Here is a 19,149-nt window from a genome sequence, read left to right on the forward strand (position 1 = left end):
GCATTATTAATCAAAAGCGAGTCGTTATACTCAATTAAAATTCTGTTATTAATTATTGTATCAAAAGATAATGAAGAAATAAATGGCGAGATGTCATAGCGAAAGAATGGTTTTTGGATTGTGAGATAAAATAATAATGGGTAGTACAGAGTACAAATTTTGATGAATTTTTTAAATTTAAACTACTTGTCGTAAGACAGTAATATTTCAGTAAGTTTTATAAGACCATGATATATATAGCCAAAAAAAGTTTCATAAAAATCGGCTTAAACTTTTTTTCAACAGTTAATTACAAAAAACGGCTCGGTAGATTTTCACCTAAAACTAATCAGTATCATTCCCAACTAATATCTTTCGAAGTTTTTGATTTTCAAAAATCGATTCGGTAGTATGAGCTTAAATGTGGACAAAAAGTTTAACACTTTTTTCAAATTACAAAGAAACGGCTCGGCCGATTGTCGCTCAAAACTGAGAAACGATAATCCTCATCGAGATACATCGAATGGCTTTTAAATTTCTGAAATCGGTTCAGGCGTTTTTGAGCAAACGTCGATGAAAGGTCTGATTTTTACAAATGCCAAAAACCGATACTAATTTTTGCAAACTTTGACGAATTTTTAAAGTGAAACGAGTTGTCGTAGGGCGGTAATATTTTAGTATGATCTAAGACTATGGTATCTACCGTCAAAAAAATAATAATAAAAATCGTCGAAAAAAATTTTTTTAACACTTTAAAACAAGAAAACGGCTTGGCCGATCTCTACCAAAAACTAATCAGCACGATTCCCAGCCAATATCTTTTGAACGGTTTTTGAATTTTCAGAATCGATTCTGAATTGTGGGCTAAAACGTGGAAGAATTTTTTTTTACTTTTTTGCTATTTATAAAGAAACGGCTTCTGTTCACATACACACACACTCATACACACACACAAACATATTTTTTCCAAATTTGGTCTCAATGGCTTGAAACGTCGAGAAACATAAAATTAGCGAACTGGATTTTTTATGAAAACAAACTTCTTCTTCGGGAAGTTAAACATTGAGTTTTATTAAGTGTGTTTTTATATGTTAGACTGTAGATATATTTCAGTGACTTTCAAGTTAGTTAGTTTGCATATCAATTCCATGCAGCAGCAAAACAATTGCTATTTATTATCTCATCCAAATTTGTCTCAATAATTTCAACTTCTATTTAACTTTTGAAACTTTCAAATCGCCCTCGAGGCGTACTTTCACACCTCGCCAGGCAACTTCTTCGAATACTTTTACCGTAGTTCACAAATGTGGATTATGTCTCCAGATAGATTTATTCTTTCTTGCCTTCTTGATAGCATTTCTGAAAACTATCACAACTTTTTAAAACTAAAATCAGAAGTTAGTTAAACTGTAATGTAATAAAAGTTCTCTTTCCCACTCATTAAATGAGAAAAATATCTCTGTCGCTCGTACGGACGCTGGATTATGTCGGCAAAGTTGCGGGAATTGCTTATAAAACGTGAGTTCTGAAGTTTTTGATATTATTATGAAACTGTTTACGTTAAATGACTGTGTCTATGTTACAGGAGTGCCTTTTTGAGATTTTATTTGATCAAAGTATACTGTGGGAGAAAATATAGGTGGATGTCTGTTATTTCAATCACATAAGATTATAACTGATTCGTACAGGGATCGATGCCACTTTTTTGTGACCATCAATAATTATATTAATTTATCACCAGGTACCTGGAGAAAAGTGAATTAAATGGTAACTCTGGTTTAATGCAACAATGGAAACTCTATTAAATAAACATATTCCATCTTTCTCAACTTGGACCCTATCTCATAATCAGTATAGTTTATCTATCATGACGACTGGCACTACCGTATCCAGTATCCTCTACACTACAGAAGCATGTCTTCATTTTTTATTTCATTTCGTATAAAAAATAACGCAAATAAATTCAGTACCTCAAAGAATTTCATATAATATATATATATATATATATATATATATATATATATATATATATATCTTATATATAGAATTCTGCTGTACGGGTGTATGATTTGATATTTTTTCTAAACGGTTATTCGGATTTTGATAATTCTTGTTAGAGCTTTTCAAGGGAAATAAATGGTAAAAATCACAAAAACCACTTATCACTGTTTGACATTGAAAACATTTGAACTGCCATCTGCTAGAAATGTCGATTCACTTGAAATTTGAAATTAGCTGCAATTATGAGCATAGATAATATTATAAAATAATATAGAAGAAAAATGTAATGTCTACATTATTATTGCAGAAAAGGAGCTGGGATGTGAGAGAAATTAAAATAATATAAGATACAGTCAAGATCAACACAAGAGTTTTCGTAAGGCAGATAAAATTATATAAGTCCAAAATTGCATATACATTGTTTTTTTTAAACTTATGCATGTGGCATTTTATTTTTTTTTTACTAAATTATTGAACAATAAAAAATATTTCTACTTATCAAAATAATGAATTAGAATTTTGTTTCATGTGTCAAAACTTCATTTGTTAACTTCCCGTAGGGCAAGTTATAGTAATCGCAAAAAAATCGAAAATGAAAATTTTTATATATCTTGACGTTTCAAAGGTTTTTGAACATTTTGGCATACCTTAGAAAAAATGGATGTATGTGTGTGTGTATGTGCGAATACAAATTTTCGTCGACGATTTCGGGAACACGGATGAAGCGATTTGAATAATTCAAAAAACATTCGATTCGTATTGATAAGGAGACGTGCTGATTAGTTTTTGGCGAAGGCAGGTCTAGCCGTTCCGAAGATATGGAGCAAAAAGTGCCAAAAACGGTAACTCAGCGTCCGATTTAAATAATTCAAAAAACATTTTACTTGTATTAACAAGATGAACAAGTGATCAAATTTTCATGAAGGCAGGTCTAGCGGATTCGGAGATCTAGTAAAAAAAGTAAAAAAAAATGCCATCTGGCGGTCAAAAATGATCATTAGACATATGCAAATCAAATTATCAGATATTTTATAGAGATTTTAACAATAAGTATAATTTTTTTTTACATTCCTATGGGTTCCGTACCAATGTTTACGCGTTAGACGGCGACGCGGCGCTTACGCGCTTCCATATTTCGTCTTTATGCAGTTAAAGCTGTACGATTGCTTTGAAAAAAAAGTTCAGAATTTCCAAAATATTTCAAAATGAATGATTTAAGATAGAATGATTTAATATGGTTCGAAATTCTATTAAAAGGTTTAAATCATTGATCAACTTTTATTGATTATTACTGATTATTTTTAATTACTCGAATTTTGAATTGCGGTACGGGAAGTTCCAGCAATTTGCCTTAATGCACGATGCCTTAATTGCCTTAAGACAGAATTCCACTTACAGCTGGTTTACTACACTCGATTACCTACTAGTTATTACAGCTAGTTTACTACCTCGATTCGGTTTGGCATTGAGTTTTGTATACTATATCGTAATTTCGGGTGATAAACAAAATGTGATATATATTTTTATAAATTGAGAAAATAATAATAAATAGAGATAAAAATCCTATAAGCTTTTTATTTACGCAAAATATGATTTATGTGTTTTAACAAATTTTTGCACATTTTAAACAGGTGTCACAAAATGCATAAACCATTTATTGTTTGCTTAGTTATAAGATTTTAAAGTTTGAAAGTTCAAAAACGGTAAATGCAGATGTATAAAGAATTTTATAAGCTTTTCATCAATATAAAACAAATTTTATGTGTTTTAACAAATTTTGCACATTTTAATCAAATATTAATAAAACGTACAAACATTTTGTTTGCAAAGTTATACGAATTTAAAGTTTGACGATTTTCTTCATTATGATTTTGTTCCGAAAGTTAAAAATCGTTAAATGCAGTTTTATAGAAAATTTTATAAGCTTTTCATCTATGTAAAATGAAATTTATGTGCTTAAATAAGTTTTTCCACAATTAAAATAAATGTCAAAAAATGTGCTCGCAAAACAATTCTCATCGATTAAGCTGATTATTTACCCATTTCATGCAACTTGCCTTAAAGCAAAGTGCCACTTACATCTAATTAATTTCATATTTAACATTATATATGTTTATAAACTGATCCAGAATCTCCTTGACCACTTTTCGATTTATTTTTTTCATTATAAATCAAGGTTTGTTGAGTTATAATACTATTTGTAATTCCTTGAGAGACTCGAGCTTCTTTGATAAACTTTTTCGTTTATTTCATCCTTGTTACTGAAGAAATAAATTTTATATTGGAGTATATTAACAAATTTTTAGAATGTTATTCTGCGACCAATCACAATGCTCGAAAATGACGTATGTTTTTAGCGCTGATTATGATTGGCTAGCTAATTAATGTGGTTCGTTTTTTTCGTCTTTTTTCGACCCTTTCGCATTGTCCATAAATAGGGGGTGCGCGAAGGAATTCTTGGCAGTCGCCGGCCGTGGCCGGCGCCGGTGTCACCTAGGGTGGCACTGAAAGCCCTCGGGGCACCAGACCGGTCGCTCCCTTTGGAGCTGGATTGGACAGGAGCCTCGGGGCTTCCGCCGGAGACTCCCGGCTACGGAGTCTTCCGTCTGCGGAGACTCCCGGCCACGGAGATTCCGGGCTACGCGGAGACTCCCGGGCCACGCGGAGACTCCAGGCCACGGGGACTCCCGGGCACGGGGACTCCCGGGCCATGCGGGGACTCCTGGGCACGGAGACTCACGGGACATGCGGGGACTCCTAGGCACGGAGACTCCCGGGCCATGCGGAGACTCCAGGCCACGGGGACTCCCGGGCTATGCGGGGACTCCCGGGCCATGCGGAGACTCCCGGGCCATGCGGAGACTCCTGGCCACGGGGACTCTCGGGCCACGCGGAGACTCCCGGGCACGGAGACTCCCGGGCCATGCGGAGACTCCAGGGCCATGCGGAGACTCCAGGCCACGGGGACTCCCGGCCCATGCGGGGACTCCCGGCCCATGCGGGGACTCCCGGCCAATGCGGGGACTCCCGGGCCATGCGGAGACTCCAGGCCACGGGGACTCCCGGCCACGGAGACTCTGGGCGTCGGGAATATCCAATTAGAATACCGTAAAAATACAATTTGGATGTGTTCCTCGCAGCACGAAGTCTCCGTGGCCTTATCCCGCGGCCCCGTAACCTGGAGATCTTGTCCACTGGGGACCCCGTCGACAGCAGTCTCCGTGGCCGAAAGTCTCCGTGGCCGGAGGTCCGTAGCTCGGAAGTCCCCGTGGCCGGGAGTCCCCGTGGCCTGGAGTCTCCGCATGGCCCGGGAGTCTCCGTGCCCAGGAGTCCCCGCATGTCCCGTGAGTCTCCGTGCCCAGGAGTCCCCGCATGGCCCGGGAGTCCCCGTGCCCGGGAGTCCCCGTGGCCTGGAGTCTCCGCGTGGCCCGGGAGTCTCCGCGTAGCCCGGAATCTCCGTGGCCGGGAGTCTCCGCAGACGGAAGACTCCGTAGCCGGGAGTCTCCGGCGGAGGCCCCGAGGCTCCTGTCCAATCCAGCTCCACAGGGAGCGACCGGTCTGGTGCCCCGAGGGCTTTCAGTGCCACCCTAGGTGACACCGGCGCCGGCCACGGCCGGCGACTGCCAAGAATTCCTTCGCGCACCCCCTATTTATGGACAATGCGAAAGGGTCGAAAAAAGACGAAAAAAAACGAACCACATTAATTAGCTAGCCAATCATAATCAGCGCTAAAAACATACGTCATTTTCGAGCATTGTGATTGGTCGCAGAACAACATTCATCTAAAATTATTTATTTAATTGTAAAAGAACATCTCATTGCTTATCTCAAGTATAATGTATAAATGAACTTTTGATGGCAATATTTTTTATAAAGAGTTTTTAAAGTATATAAAGTTGCTATAGTTCGTTATAGCGTGTTAGATAGTATTGCAGATCGTTTAAATTGTACACACATTTCCCGAAATAAACATTCGTTTACATTAAATGGTCTAAAAGCTATTAAAGATAAATGACGTAAAAGATTAAGGAAAAAGGCGTAGAAACGATAACGATAATTTTTGAAAACAAAATATGAATGTATTTTATTAAGTAAGGTATACATTAATGTATACCATAAGAAAGAAAATTTTACAAGCTGTACAAAACCCTAATTCAATTATTAACAATTTATACAAAAATATTGTGTAAAAAATATTTTTTCAAAAAAGAGCACTTTTTTAACAACATTAATAAATAGCTACTTGTGTTAAACAGAAACAAATATATTTATGCATATATAAAATTCTTATGTTAATTACTTACATTGATATTTTCTAATTAAACTTCAACTTTTTGTGCAATATTTTCATATTTTCAAAAACTTTAAACAGTTCATTTTTTAAAATATTAAGTACTGTCAAGTTATTCCTTTGATCCTAATTGTTCATAAAATCCTGCAAAAGCACTATTAACCAATTAAGCGCGCACACACACACACACACACACATATATATATATATATATATATATATATTGTATATATATATATATATATATTTTTGAATAGTCTTGAATTTGATGTTGATATATATGTTTAATTTGAGTTTAATAATCGGGCGTAACATCAATAAAAATAATATATATATATATATATATATATTAAATGTTAAATATGAACAAAGCACCACTCAGATTTTTTACACAACTTTATTTAATAATTACAAACTTTTCGAGATCATGGTGTGCCTCATCTTTAGTGTAATTTCAAAAAACAGTTACTTATATACTATACATTCTTTAATGTTTTATTTAAACTATATTTAACTTTTGAATATAAAAAACACCAACTATTCCTTGCATTGACAAGTGACAATTGTTTCAGTCATTGCTTGACACGATAAAGACACATTTAAGACACAATTAAGCACACATAAATATATATATATATATATTAAATGTTAAATATAAACAAAGCAACACTCAGATTTTTAACACAACTTTATTTTAATTACAAACGTTTCGAGACCAATGCTTGACACGGTAACGACATATACATGTCAGTCATGTCACACACAGAAATATTCGAAACAAATCTGAAGTATTTAGACGGAGACAGGATGGGTAACATTATAATGTAAATGAAAGGAATGCGCTCGCATACAAAAATCGATAAATATGAAATTTATTGAAAAGGATAAGATACATTTGTTTACATTATAATGTTACCCATCCTGTCTCCTACTAGATACTTCAGATTTGTTTCGAATATTTCTGTGAGTGTCGCATGTCTTTACGTTTGTATTTATTAAATAAAGTTGTGTAAAATCTGAGTGTTGCTTTGTTCATATTTAACATTTAATATTCGTTTCACTCATATCACAAAATTCTATTATATATATATATATATATATATATATATATATATAAATGGTATCTTTATCATCTTTAATATCCTGTTATATAATCCACTCATTTATTTTTATCATTTTCATTTTGATCATATCATCTTATATTTGTACATTATTATTTTTTTCAACTAATTTATTAATTAAAAAATCCATTTTCTTTTCTTAAACATATTGTTTGCTTAAATCTCATCAAGATCATGTTTCTTGACAGATGTCCTGAAGATGGAACGTACCTAGTTCCGAAACGTCGACAGTAAATGAAATAAATAAATAAATAAATAGTTCATTTAAAAAACTTTTTTTCGTTTTTTATTACTTTTTGGATTCTTGTTCGAGACTCTACAATGTATATATATATATATATATATATATATATATATATATATATTATATATATATATATATATCTTTTTTCAAGATTTTTTTTTTGTATATCGAAAATAATTCAGATTTTAATTTTAATTCTGACGAAAATTCTAATATACTTTAAACAAATAATTTCAACTTTGCAATTCAGTTTATATAATTCTTATAAATATTAGACAATGTTACAATAATTATAAAAATCTATATGAAAACATCTAATATTCCTCGATCATTTCGTTACGGTACGGGAAGTTCCAGCAATTTGCCTTAAGGCACGATGCCATAAACCACTAGTTTGGCATTGGATATGGACTATTTAGCAAGTTGATCGTAGATTGAAGAGTGCTCATATGAACTAAATCTTACAAATTAATTCACCTAAGATTTGAACATAAACAATAATATTATTCTATCTAGTATATATATATATATACATACATATATATACTATATATATATATATATATATATATATATATATATATATATATATACATTACAGATCTAGAACGAAAAAATTGTTTTCTTATCTTATTAATATAACGTCGTTTTCGACTTCACTGTTCTTCAGAAAGGAGCATGGAGGTTAAGTGACGATAAAAGATGAGAAATTACTTTTAAATTCCATTACATCCACGTAAGATGAAGGTTTATTGAATCCAAGATAACAAAAAAATGAATCAAAATCCAAATAGATATCTTCAAAGCTACTATATTGAATGAGGGATCGTAGAATCAACAGTTGGCTTTAAACGGTAATATATGTTTGAAGAGTTTGAATAGTAGTTTATCATTTAGCCTTTCAAGATTTGTTCATTATTATTGATTGCAAATATCGGATTTTGGCAGAGACCAATTTAAAAAAATCTAATCTGATTATAAGAAAATCCCAAACATGTAATGTAAAAGGTCCGCTGACTCTATTACCAATCTCTTTGAACCATCGTAATTGCTAATTTCAAAGTATAATAGAAATGAGAAAATTTCGTAAAATGCAATTTGTTCATTACATTTCGTTTATATGAGTTACACGGTTGGAGATCAAAGTTTGGCACAATCACTGCGAATGTCATTTGACTTACTATCTATAAGAGTTGATCAAATTATAGAATGAAAGTAAATTGCATTTTTATAAAGCTTATATATATATATATATATATATATATATATATAGTCAGGACCGGATTCGAAATTGTCGCGCCCTGAGGCAAAAGACGCCCTATATCTGAAATTTTACCTAAAAAGTATATACATTTATATCTCATTTTTCTAAAATTAAAATAACTATTTGATTGCAGAAAATTTATTACACATTACATACTATAACTAGTGGTGCATGGCATCGTGCCTTAAGGCAAATTGCTAAGATAAAATATAACTCTTTAAAATTTTTGATTTTTTTTATAATTTGTTTTTTTTTAATTTTGAACTTTTTTTCAAAGGAATCGCTCACTGCAGTAGTCCTGTCAATTTACGTATTCAAGGGTTACAAAAATATATAATGGGCTGTAACTTGGTGAAATTGCTTAAAATACAATTATAAAAAAATCTTAAAAGTCCTCATCATTCCGGTGCGAGCTAAAAGATTGGCACAAGGTCAAAGGTCAAAAAGCAAATTCTTCGCGATATTTAGCTGAATGAACCGTTATATCGCAAAATTACCTCAGACAAAATTGTAGAGTTTAAAATTGTCTCAAAATTAGGTATCAATACTTTCTTTCCTCAGAGCCATCGTTTTAAAGATCTTTTTGAAAAGTATCTTCGACCAGACAAAGTTAAAAGATCAGGCAAAGGTAAAGGACCAGGTAAAGGTAAAGGACCTGGTAAAGGTAAAGTGCCTGGTAAAGGTAAAGGACCTGGTAAAGGTACGGGACCTGGTGAAGGTAAAAGACCGGGTAAAAATAAAGGAAAAAGGTAACGAGCTATGTTAAAGAAAAGGACCAGGTGAAGGTAAAGAACCAGGTAAAGGTAAAAAACAGGTAAAGGTAAAAAACAAGTTAAAAATAGAAAACGAGGCAAAAGTAAAGGATCAGGTATAGGTAAAGGACCAGGTAAACGTAAAGGATCATGTAAAGGTAAAAGACCAGATAAAGGTAAGGACCAGATAAAAATAAAGGAGCAGGTACAGTTAAAAAACTGGGTAAAGATAAACAATTAATTTCTTCTGTGATATGCCAAAATGTACGGAATGTTATGAACATTTACATATGTTCATTATAAATATAAACAACAACGAAATATTTTAGCAATATTGTTCTTAATTATTTTTGGTGCATTAAATGAACTTCCTAATAACTTCAACATTTACAGATACAAGTTTTGTGTGAAAATTATGGCTTATAATTTTTACAATCATTTGAAATTAATAATGAATCATCGTTTATTTATATAGATCCAGGATTGCACATTTTTACGCCACGTATTTCTCAGTACTTACTATAAAACCTGCAATTGGGTAAGTTCATAATACAATATAGTTCACGTTCAAGTCCTTTTCAGGAGGAAATAGGAAGATCAATGTAAGGGAAGAGAAATCCGGATGTAGGAACAAGGGATTCAAGTCTAATGACGGAACCGGAATTCAGTTCAAATGCGACACGATCTCACACTGTGAATGTACTGAGAAGAAAAAATAATGATTTTGAAAGTCTATTTAAAGTTCGATATTTTGGACCATAGATATGTTAAACGATGATATTTATTTTTTAAGGTTCAATAATGAAAAAGTAAATGAAAGCAATATAATTTGTTTAAAGTATTTAGTTTTTCATTATTTCATTTTTTCAAAAAATATATCTTTTATTTTTTATTTTTTATGATTTCAACGAATTTGGAGATATAAGATTCAAGCAAAACAAACAATATTTGTTCATACATTTATAATGATTTTTAATTGAAAAATTTCACTTTTTAATTTTTAAGTATAGTAGGACGAGGCACAAAGGTCCAATTTGACTTTGAGCAATTATATTGTAAAAACCAAACCAATTATATCACAACAAATAAAACATATTAAACAGCGCTCTATCCTGTATTTATATACTTATCTTCGTATTAGCAATGTAAAAATGAAGTAATCTTCTATATATATATATAAATATAAGTCGGGTTTTCTTTAAATAAAAAATAAATCCAGAACGCACGAACCGATTTCGACAATTTTGCATTCGTTGGAAAGGTCTCGGGCTCCGCAAGGTTTATAGCTAAGAAAATTAGTTGTGCACGGCATTGCGCCTTAATGCAAGCTGCTGGAACTTCACGCACCGTAATTAAAAATTCGAGTAATTATATTAGTGAGAATTATCAGAATTATGCTTGGCTAAGTCAACGAGCAATTCTTGCCGCAAAGAATAATGATGTACACGCACTGAGTTTCACCATTCAATCAAAAATTGCTGGCGATTTGGTGACATACCAATGATTCTGACTGGTCTTCCGTTTGACTTCAAACGATTGCAATTTCCAGTTCGCTTTGCGTTCGCAATAACAAGTCGCAAGGCCAACCGCTTAGTGTTTGCGGGATAAATTTCAAATAGATTATTTAGAAAATTATAATTTTTCACACGGGCAGTTATAAGTTGCCTGTTCACGAGTTGGAAAACCATCTGCTTTGTTTGTGTTAACGTCAGACCGAAAAACAAAAAATGTGGTTTACTAAAGAGCACTTCAATGAAACGGATTATTTGCGGATTCACTTTCATTTACTTAGAGAAGTTCAACTAAAAAACACTTCATTTTTGTAATCGAAATAAATTCATTACTGTTGTATAATAAAATCAAATTTTTCCTTTTCAAATATAAAACAAATAAAAAATTTCTTCATCTTTTTCACGAAACCATCTGGTGGCGAAACGGAGTTTGTCGGGTTTGCTAGTTATCTATAATAATAACTTCTAATAAATAATTATTTTTTTACCAATGTTTGATCTAAAAGAGCTGATACAGACATCTAATAGAATAGTTCACCTAAAAGCATCTAATTTGTAATCAATATTTATACTCAACGAATCCACCCTGTAACATCAATTATCACAACCCAATGTGCATAACCCAATTTGCAACTTTTACAATTAACACTAAGACAATAACAGATTTCTAATCGAACCATTCTAAACCATCCATTACCCATTACACCAATTTTCAATATATCCCATATATTGAATACACCGTATATTCAATTCAACAAAAGTCATCTCGTTTCGCAAAAGTCAATTTATTCCGGTACGAAAATTGTCATCGTGTTCAAAAGTTTGAGTTCCGGCAAACATTATCCGGACTAATATGTGAATTGTATTGCTTGTACATCCATGGTGCATCCCTAGTGCTTTGGCCTGGTGCATATAGAGACCTGCACCGCGGACATTGATTAAATTACAGCTCGCCTGGCTCGGGATGATTCTGTTCACGGCGTAATTGTAAAATAGAAAATAAAAAGTTTAATATTGCATGGAATATTATATCAGACGCACGGAGTAGGTACGTATATCCCACAAGCTAATCTGGAACATTGTATGCCGGACGGACCTTTGGTTCGAGATAATTGTATTTTGGAAAACATGATAATTAGTAAAATATCAAATAGTGCGGAGCATTAATTACATAATAGTAATAAATGAATATAAAATATCGCCATTCAATTTATATATATATATATATATATGTATAAATTATATACAGTATTATCTCTGTAAAAAATGTACTCATGAAATTTATATTTTGCATTAGTTGAATAATATAGATAGCTATTATTTTGTAAAATTAAAAAAAGACGTTGGATCTATGGTAAAAAGGGTGTGTGAAAAAAGTTGAAAATCAGCAAAAACACATTTCTACAATGATGAATTAGCTGGGAGTTCTGTTGAACATGATCGCAAAAATATTTGTTTGATTTGTGTCATCTGCTGTAATATAATAGGTTTGTTTTTCACAATATAAATGCTTAAAGTCAAATTGGACCTTTGTGCCTCGCCCTGGACATCGTTACATTACATTAAATAAAATCTGTAATACATATTTGTACATGTTATACATAATTGTACTAAATCTGCTTACGTAATAATTGAACGATCCCTTATAAAAAAATAATAAATCGTATAAAAAATAGTAGTTAAGCGATTAAATTAATTTCCTAAAATAGATAAACTGGATTCATATAGCAAAGGTAAAAAAAAACAGAAAATTCACTATTGAATTGAATTTTAAAGCAGATTCTGATAGCTTTCGACACAGCCCAATAAAAAGTTATAGTGTGCTCAATTTGCGTGATGCCAGTTGCGATACGAATGCTTTTAATATATTAATTTTTGAAAGAGATCTCTATACAATACTGCAAAAAGCGAATGAAAATATAAATGGAAGTATGTGAAGCATATTCGAATTTTATAACTGAAAAGTGATATAATTGCCAAAAAATAAACTTTGAGAGTTTAGAAATTTTTGAAAAAATTGAACAGTTTTGAAAAGTTAGATTTTTTTCAAAATTTGAACCATATAAAATATCAGTAGTAACAGTAAAAAATCTGTATTACATATTTAATAATTTGACGTACAAAATATATCTAATGATCTTTTTTAACCGCCAAATGGCATAATTTTTACTTTTTTTTATTGGATCTTCAGATCCGCTGGACCTATCTTTCCAAAAAATTATTCAATTTTTCATTTATCAAAACAAGTAAAATGTATTTCAAATTATTTAATCGGATACTCTGTTCTTTCAAAAATTGAATTCCATTTCTGGCACATTTTGCGCCGTATCTTCGCAAACGGCTGGACCTACCTTTATAAATAATCAATGAAAAATTGTACCGCACATACATAAACACGCACATGCGTACACTCACACACACATTTCTGTTTTTTTTTTATATGCGCAGATGTTCAGAAACATCTGAAAAGTAAAGATATGCAAAAAATTTCATTTTCGATTTTCAGACGATTACTATAACTTAGCCTACGGAAAGTTAAAAATATCCTGAAAATTGGTTATGATTCTTTACTTGATTTCACCATTATTACAATTCGATTAAACCCAGAATCTTTTCCTATTTTAAGGGGGTATTAAATAACTAGTGTAGAGCGATGAATTTTAAGTCAATTTTAAAGTGTAAATTGAAAAAAAAAAGTTGAAAATTGTAAAAGCTGGCAGTTTATGAAGTGAGTGGTCTCACAAAATTGGCACCTCAGCCTTGACATGATTTCAGCCCTCCTGGCCATACGAAATAAAAGAAATAAAAAAAATTATGAATCTACAATGATGTCGCAATCGCCCGAACTAGCGATGAATAAAAAAAGTTTTTTTGCAAATTGGCGACTGTTTGAAAATAAAGTGTTTTTTTTTTACTGTTTTTTTTTTGAGTTTCTCGAATTTTTTAAAAATAATAAAAGATATATTATTATAGATAGGTCTATAAACAAGACTCTCTGAACATTTCATGTGGATCGGTCATGTAGAACTCGAGAAATCGTGTCAACAGTACTGAAAAAGTCTGTTCTGAGAAAAACGCATTTAATGTTTTGCGTGAAGCCAAACCAGTATGGAGACCGAGTCAGTAAAATGCCTATATCTCAGAAAATAATTCAAATTTTAATAAACCTTTCGTACCCATATTCTTACATAGTTAAACTTTAAAAATATGAAATAAAAAAATCGATTTTGTTGAGTTTCTATACTAGAATAACCCCTTAAGTGAAAATAAAATAATTTAATAAAAAATAAGAATATTCCTGAAAAAATTCGAATTCCATCACGATCTAAGAACAATACAAAGTTTCGTACTCCTAATTTAGTATAATTAAAATAACTGGTCTCCCCTTCGTATCGACTCGAGACTTGGGACTTGAGCCGGCAGCCCGAGAGAACTCACCAACTCGGCGTAACTTTTTTATTAACGGATATTAGTACTGAATATAATTTTCGTTTCTTCATAAGCTCTCTTAGACTGTACTAACTCACAAAGCTTATGCTTTATCCTCCCCAGCTAAGCATTTTAATGCAAACGCGGAGAACGTTCGACGGAAACATTATCATTGTATTAATTCTAAAGTGATTCAATGAAAAGTATGATGTTATTGTGCATGCTTCTGAGCGTTATGAAGTTCTGAAACACTTAAACAATTCCAATGTAATTGTTTGCCTAAACGAAAAAATATGTAAAAAAGAAAACGGAAACGGATGAAATTTGTTTGCCAGAGATCGACTTGGAAATTTTTATATCCGGGTAAAAGTTTAATTTTTATATAATTTTTGTTGGAATAAACTGTTTTGATATAGGGAAGGGCGGGGTATATAGATCCAATTTGATGGGGGTGAGTAAAATAAGAGTAAATGATCCAACTAGTGGGGGTGAGTCCACACACATATACAAATTACATAGAACTAAACCAAATAAATCACAACGTACAACACTTATCAAACAAACAACTATCGAAATATGTTCAATAAAATTCCCAGTTAATTTCTAATTATAGAAATGTGTTTTTACTGTTTTTCTTAAACTTGTTATTTTTTACTTTTTACCCCACAGGTTGATTTGAAATGTATAGCCAAAGGACAAACGCATCCAATGTCTTATTTTTAATTTTAAAAGGATTTTAAGGAATAATAGCTACAACATTCAACCAATTCAAAATACAAATTTTACAGGATACATTTTATATGAAGATAACACTGTATATAACCTTGATCTGCTATTTGTTCAGAAATATTCATTAGCCGAGTTGGAATAAATATTAATTTCATTTATCTCTTTCAAAATTGCTTTGTCTAGTAAAAAGTTAAAATTTCGGATGTTTTTTAGTACAAAATTGTGTGTTTTTAGTAGAAATTATCGGTTTTCAATACATAAATTACACTTAAGTGAAAAATTGAAAATTCCACTCAATTGAAAGAATTGATCTATAAAAATACTATTTTAAATCTATAACCGACATTCGGTTCACTATCATAAAAATGTTTGCACCTTCATAAGTAAAAATTATGAATATACAACGAATTATCAATTGTTTTTACAGTTATTTAATCTTGGACAATATTACTTTTATAACTTTACTATATTGTATTAAAAACTTATTATTGATTATTAAAATGATTACAATCCAAAACTGTTTTTAATTATTCGAAATTTTCTGTTAAAACATTTTGTTTAATTTATTCAATTGTTTTCTCTCATAAAGACTCGAAACCAGTTGAAATTGTTTTTTCGAAAAAAAATACTATTCCAAAACCGTATTTCTATAATGTCGATTTTTGCATAAATTTTCTATTAATATCATAAATTTCCTATCAATTTTATAATTTTTGTTTTCAATTTCATATTTTTAGTGAAAACTAAAATTTTATAAAGTGTTTTATATTTTTGTTATATTCTTCCTGAAACGATCATTCAAATGATGACGCATATTTAGTGTCGAAACGTAGAGAATAAATATCTTATTGGCTATTAACACAAAATATCATTATATATATTGCTTAAATATGAACTCAATCGAATTGATTTCATCAATTTCGATATTAGTCATTATATTAAAATTACTTACAGGTAACATTTTGCAAGCAGTAGAATTATTTCATATGACTCACCTGAAAGAGAAGGAAAATTGAGTTAGAATTTATGGTTACATATCATGTATATTTTAATGATCTATTTTGTAAAGTATTTTATAAATAATAAATTTGATAAAATAAATAATTGCAATAATCTAAGAATAAAAAATATGACAAATATTCACTCATTTTCATATTCATCAGAATTTCTTAGGACTTTTCTATCTATCCACTCATACTTTTTTATTCATTTCTTATACTCGTCAAATGTCATCTTTTCTGGAAACAATGATTAAAAAAAAAACGTGACCAATAATATTCGAGGATAATTTTTGTATCATGTATACTCTGTTAAAATATTTATTATTTCACAATCAAATTTACAACTGTTCTTAGTGGACATCTAGTAAATATAGAGATAATATAATGAGTTCAAAGCATATAGTCTTTTTAAAGTCTATGGGTCAATGGCATATGATAAATAAATGACAATCAGTAAAAGTAGCCAATGATACTACTTCTACTACAAAATACAAAATGAGGGCTTCCTAATTGACTTCCTAAATTTTGTCTATATTGCAAAGTCCTAGCAAGCGTGTTCGTTTTTTTAATGATCATATCACGATTTTCAACATGTACATGTATAAAATCAAGTTTCTTTCATTATAAGTTATTAAATCCTTCATCATCGCCCGATATCCGTTAAGTGCATTGGCTTAAATTATATATAAACAGTTTTGCCCTCATACACCATTCGAAGTTTGACCGTACCCGAGGTAACGTTATTAGGTCGCCTTGCAGCTCATGGGAGCCTTCGGGCAACATGGACAGACACACTACAGAGGCTTGCAAATTCATATGCAGTTTGCTATGCAAACTACAGAGGTAGTCACCTGGGATAATATTATTCCATCAAAACAATTGCTGCTGTACAAACAGCTCGAGACAAGATCATAACGATTATCCGAAAAGCCTAGGATAGTGGACAAAAAAATCTAACTGAGAGTTAAAAAGTTAACTGACAATTCTGCGCAAAATATACCAATGTTATTGCAAGACGCTAAGATTTTCATATAAAATGATACTAAAAACTGTGCAAATACTAGGTGGTTGTTGAGCGACAGAGGTTTTTGATATAAAACCTTACAAATGTCAAAAGAAAGAATGTCATTATAGGTGGAATTTTTTTATGTGTCATAATAAGATATGAGTGGAATTGGATTTTATGTTTAGTACGTCTGACAGAATTTAGTACCATTTTATATGAAAAGCATAGCATAACATAGACTTGGCATAATGTATTAGTCTATTTTATGGCAGAATTAGGCAGAATTAGATATATGTAGGACAAGAATTCAAAATCAAACAAATTATGTAAATACATTTTACTACATCTCAAATGATGGTGACATGGATACTTTCAAGTTTATATGGCATAATAGTATGCTATTGTAATTGTAAAGTTCAGATTTATTTATACATTTATTTAAATACATTAAAATATTCTGCATTATTTATATATATTTGATTCAATTGTTTTACATTTGTGCCAATTTACAACCTGGGTTCTAAGCTTCTTACTAGATGCAACAAAACAAAGTAGGCTTATAATAGTTTTACTATAGGTGGAGTAAAAGAAATCAAAAAGGGATGTAAAATAAGAGGTTTATAAGGTAAGTATTTCGTAATATTATTACGTTTTGAGTCTATATTGTATTGAATACTGCAAACTGTTCGACTACTTCTTGACTACTGTATAATTGCGCAGAACCCTCATTGTAGGAACAAAAACATGCTGGCGTTAGTATCAATAAACACGATATACTGCAGTTAGTTAACAAACCTCGTTTTTACAACCTCACGACCTCGTTTAGCATTATTCTAATTTAATATTATGACAATATTAGAAATTTGAGCTAATATTTAAGTTAACAATAGCAAATTCTTGAAAGTGAAAATTTTTTAATAATAAAAAATTAGCAATAAATTTTATATCTGAAGAGAGATATTTGTTTGATCGATATAAGATCCATTTTACTATTTTAATAATTTTGAAGGACGGGGCAAAAAGTCAAATTTGATTTTTGGCAATTATACTGTAAATCTAAACCAATAATAATTAAACAAACTATGTTCAGTAGAATTCATAGCTAATTTGTCTTAGTCACCTGGATCTATTTAGGCAGGGTAAAATAAGACGTCAAAGGACAGACAGATGAAATGTTTTATTTTTAATTTTGAAGCAATTTTACAAAATGATAGTTACATTATTCAACCAAAGCAAAATATAAATTTCTTGGGCACGCTTTGTATATAACCTTGATCTAGTATGTATTTTGTCAGAAATATTCTCTACTCTATAGTAATACATATGAGCATATGCACTATCATTATCATATTACTATTAATATTCTATTTAATTTTAAGATCTTCCCGTAGGGTAAGTTATAGTAATGGGCGGAAAATCAAAAATAAAAATTTTTTGCATATCTTCATGTTTCAGAAATTTCTAAACATTTTGGCATACCTCAGAAAAAATGGATGTGATTGTGTTTTTGTCCGCATTTATTGTGCTCGTCTCAGGAGTTCGGATCAACCGATTTGAATGATTCAAAAAACATTCGATTTCCATCGAGAGAGAGATGTTCTGATTAGTTTTTGGCAAAGACAGGTACAGCCGTTACGGAGATACGGAGCAAAGAGTGCAGAAAATAGAAATCAAGTTTTTAAGAAAACGGAGTATCCAATTTGAATGATCCAACAAACATTCAATTTGTAATGATTGGGAGAAGAGGCGATTTGTTTTTGGGCAAAGGCTGGTCCAGCCATTTGAAGATACAGAACTAAATGTACAAAAAATGGCAGTTTT

At 31.5% G+C, this 19,149-nt stretch overlaps 1 protein-coding gene across 1 annotated transcript in view; it reads left to right on the plus strand.

Annotated features, from left to right (window-relative positions):
- Nucleotides 1-4,310: 4,310 nt before the first annotated feature.
- The window catches only part of LOC113386245 (collagen alpha-1(IV) chain-like), a 20,413-nt gene continuing 5,574 nt past the window's right edge, over nucleotides 4,311-19,149 (plus strand). The window contains exons 1-4 of the mRNA XM_026624036.1: nucleotides 4,311-4,325; nucleotides 4,419-5,324; nucleotides 9,462-9,649; nucleotides 9,743-9,828. Of these exons, the coding sequence (XP_026479821.1) occupies nucleotides 4,311-4,325; nucleotides 4,419-5,324; nucleotides 9,462-9,649; nucleotides 9,743-9,828 (1,195 nt within the window). The remainder of the gene's footprint in view (nucleotides 4,326-4,418; nucleotides 5,325-9,461; nucleotides 9,650-9,742; nucleotides 9,829-19,149) is intronic.

This window comes from Ctenocephalides felis, unplaced genomic scaffold, assembly GCF_003426905.1.
Source record: "Ctenocephalides felis isolate EL2017-DRISC unplaced genomic scaffold, ASM342690v1 CF-g0.4_SCAFFOLD_03571, whole genome shotgun sequence".
Classification (NCBI taxonomy): Eukaryota; Metazoa; Arthropoda; class Insecta; order Siphonaptera; family Pulicidae; genus Ctenocephalides; species Ctenocephalides felis.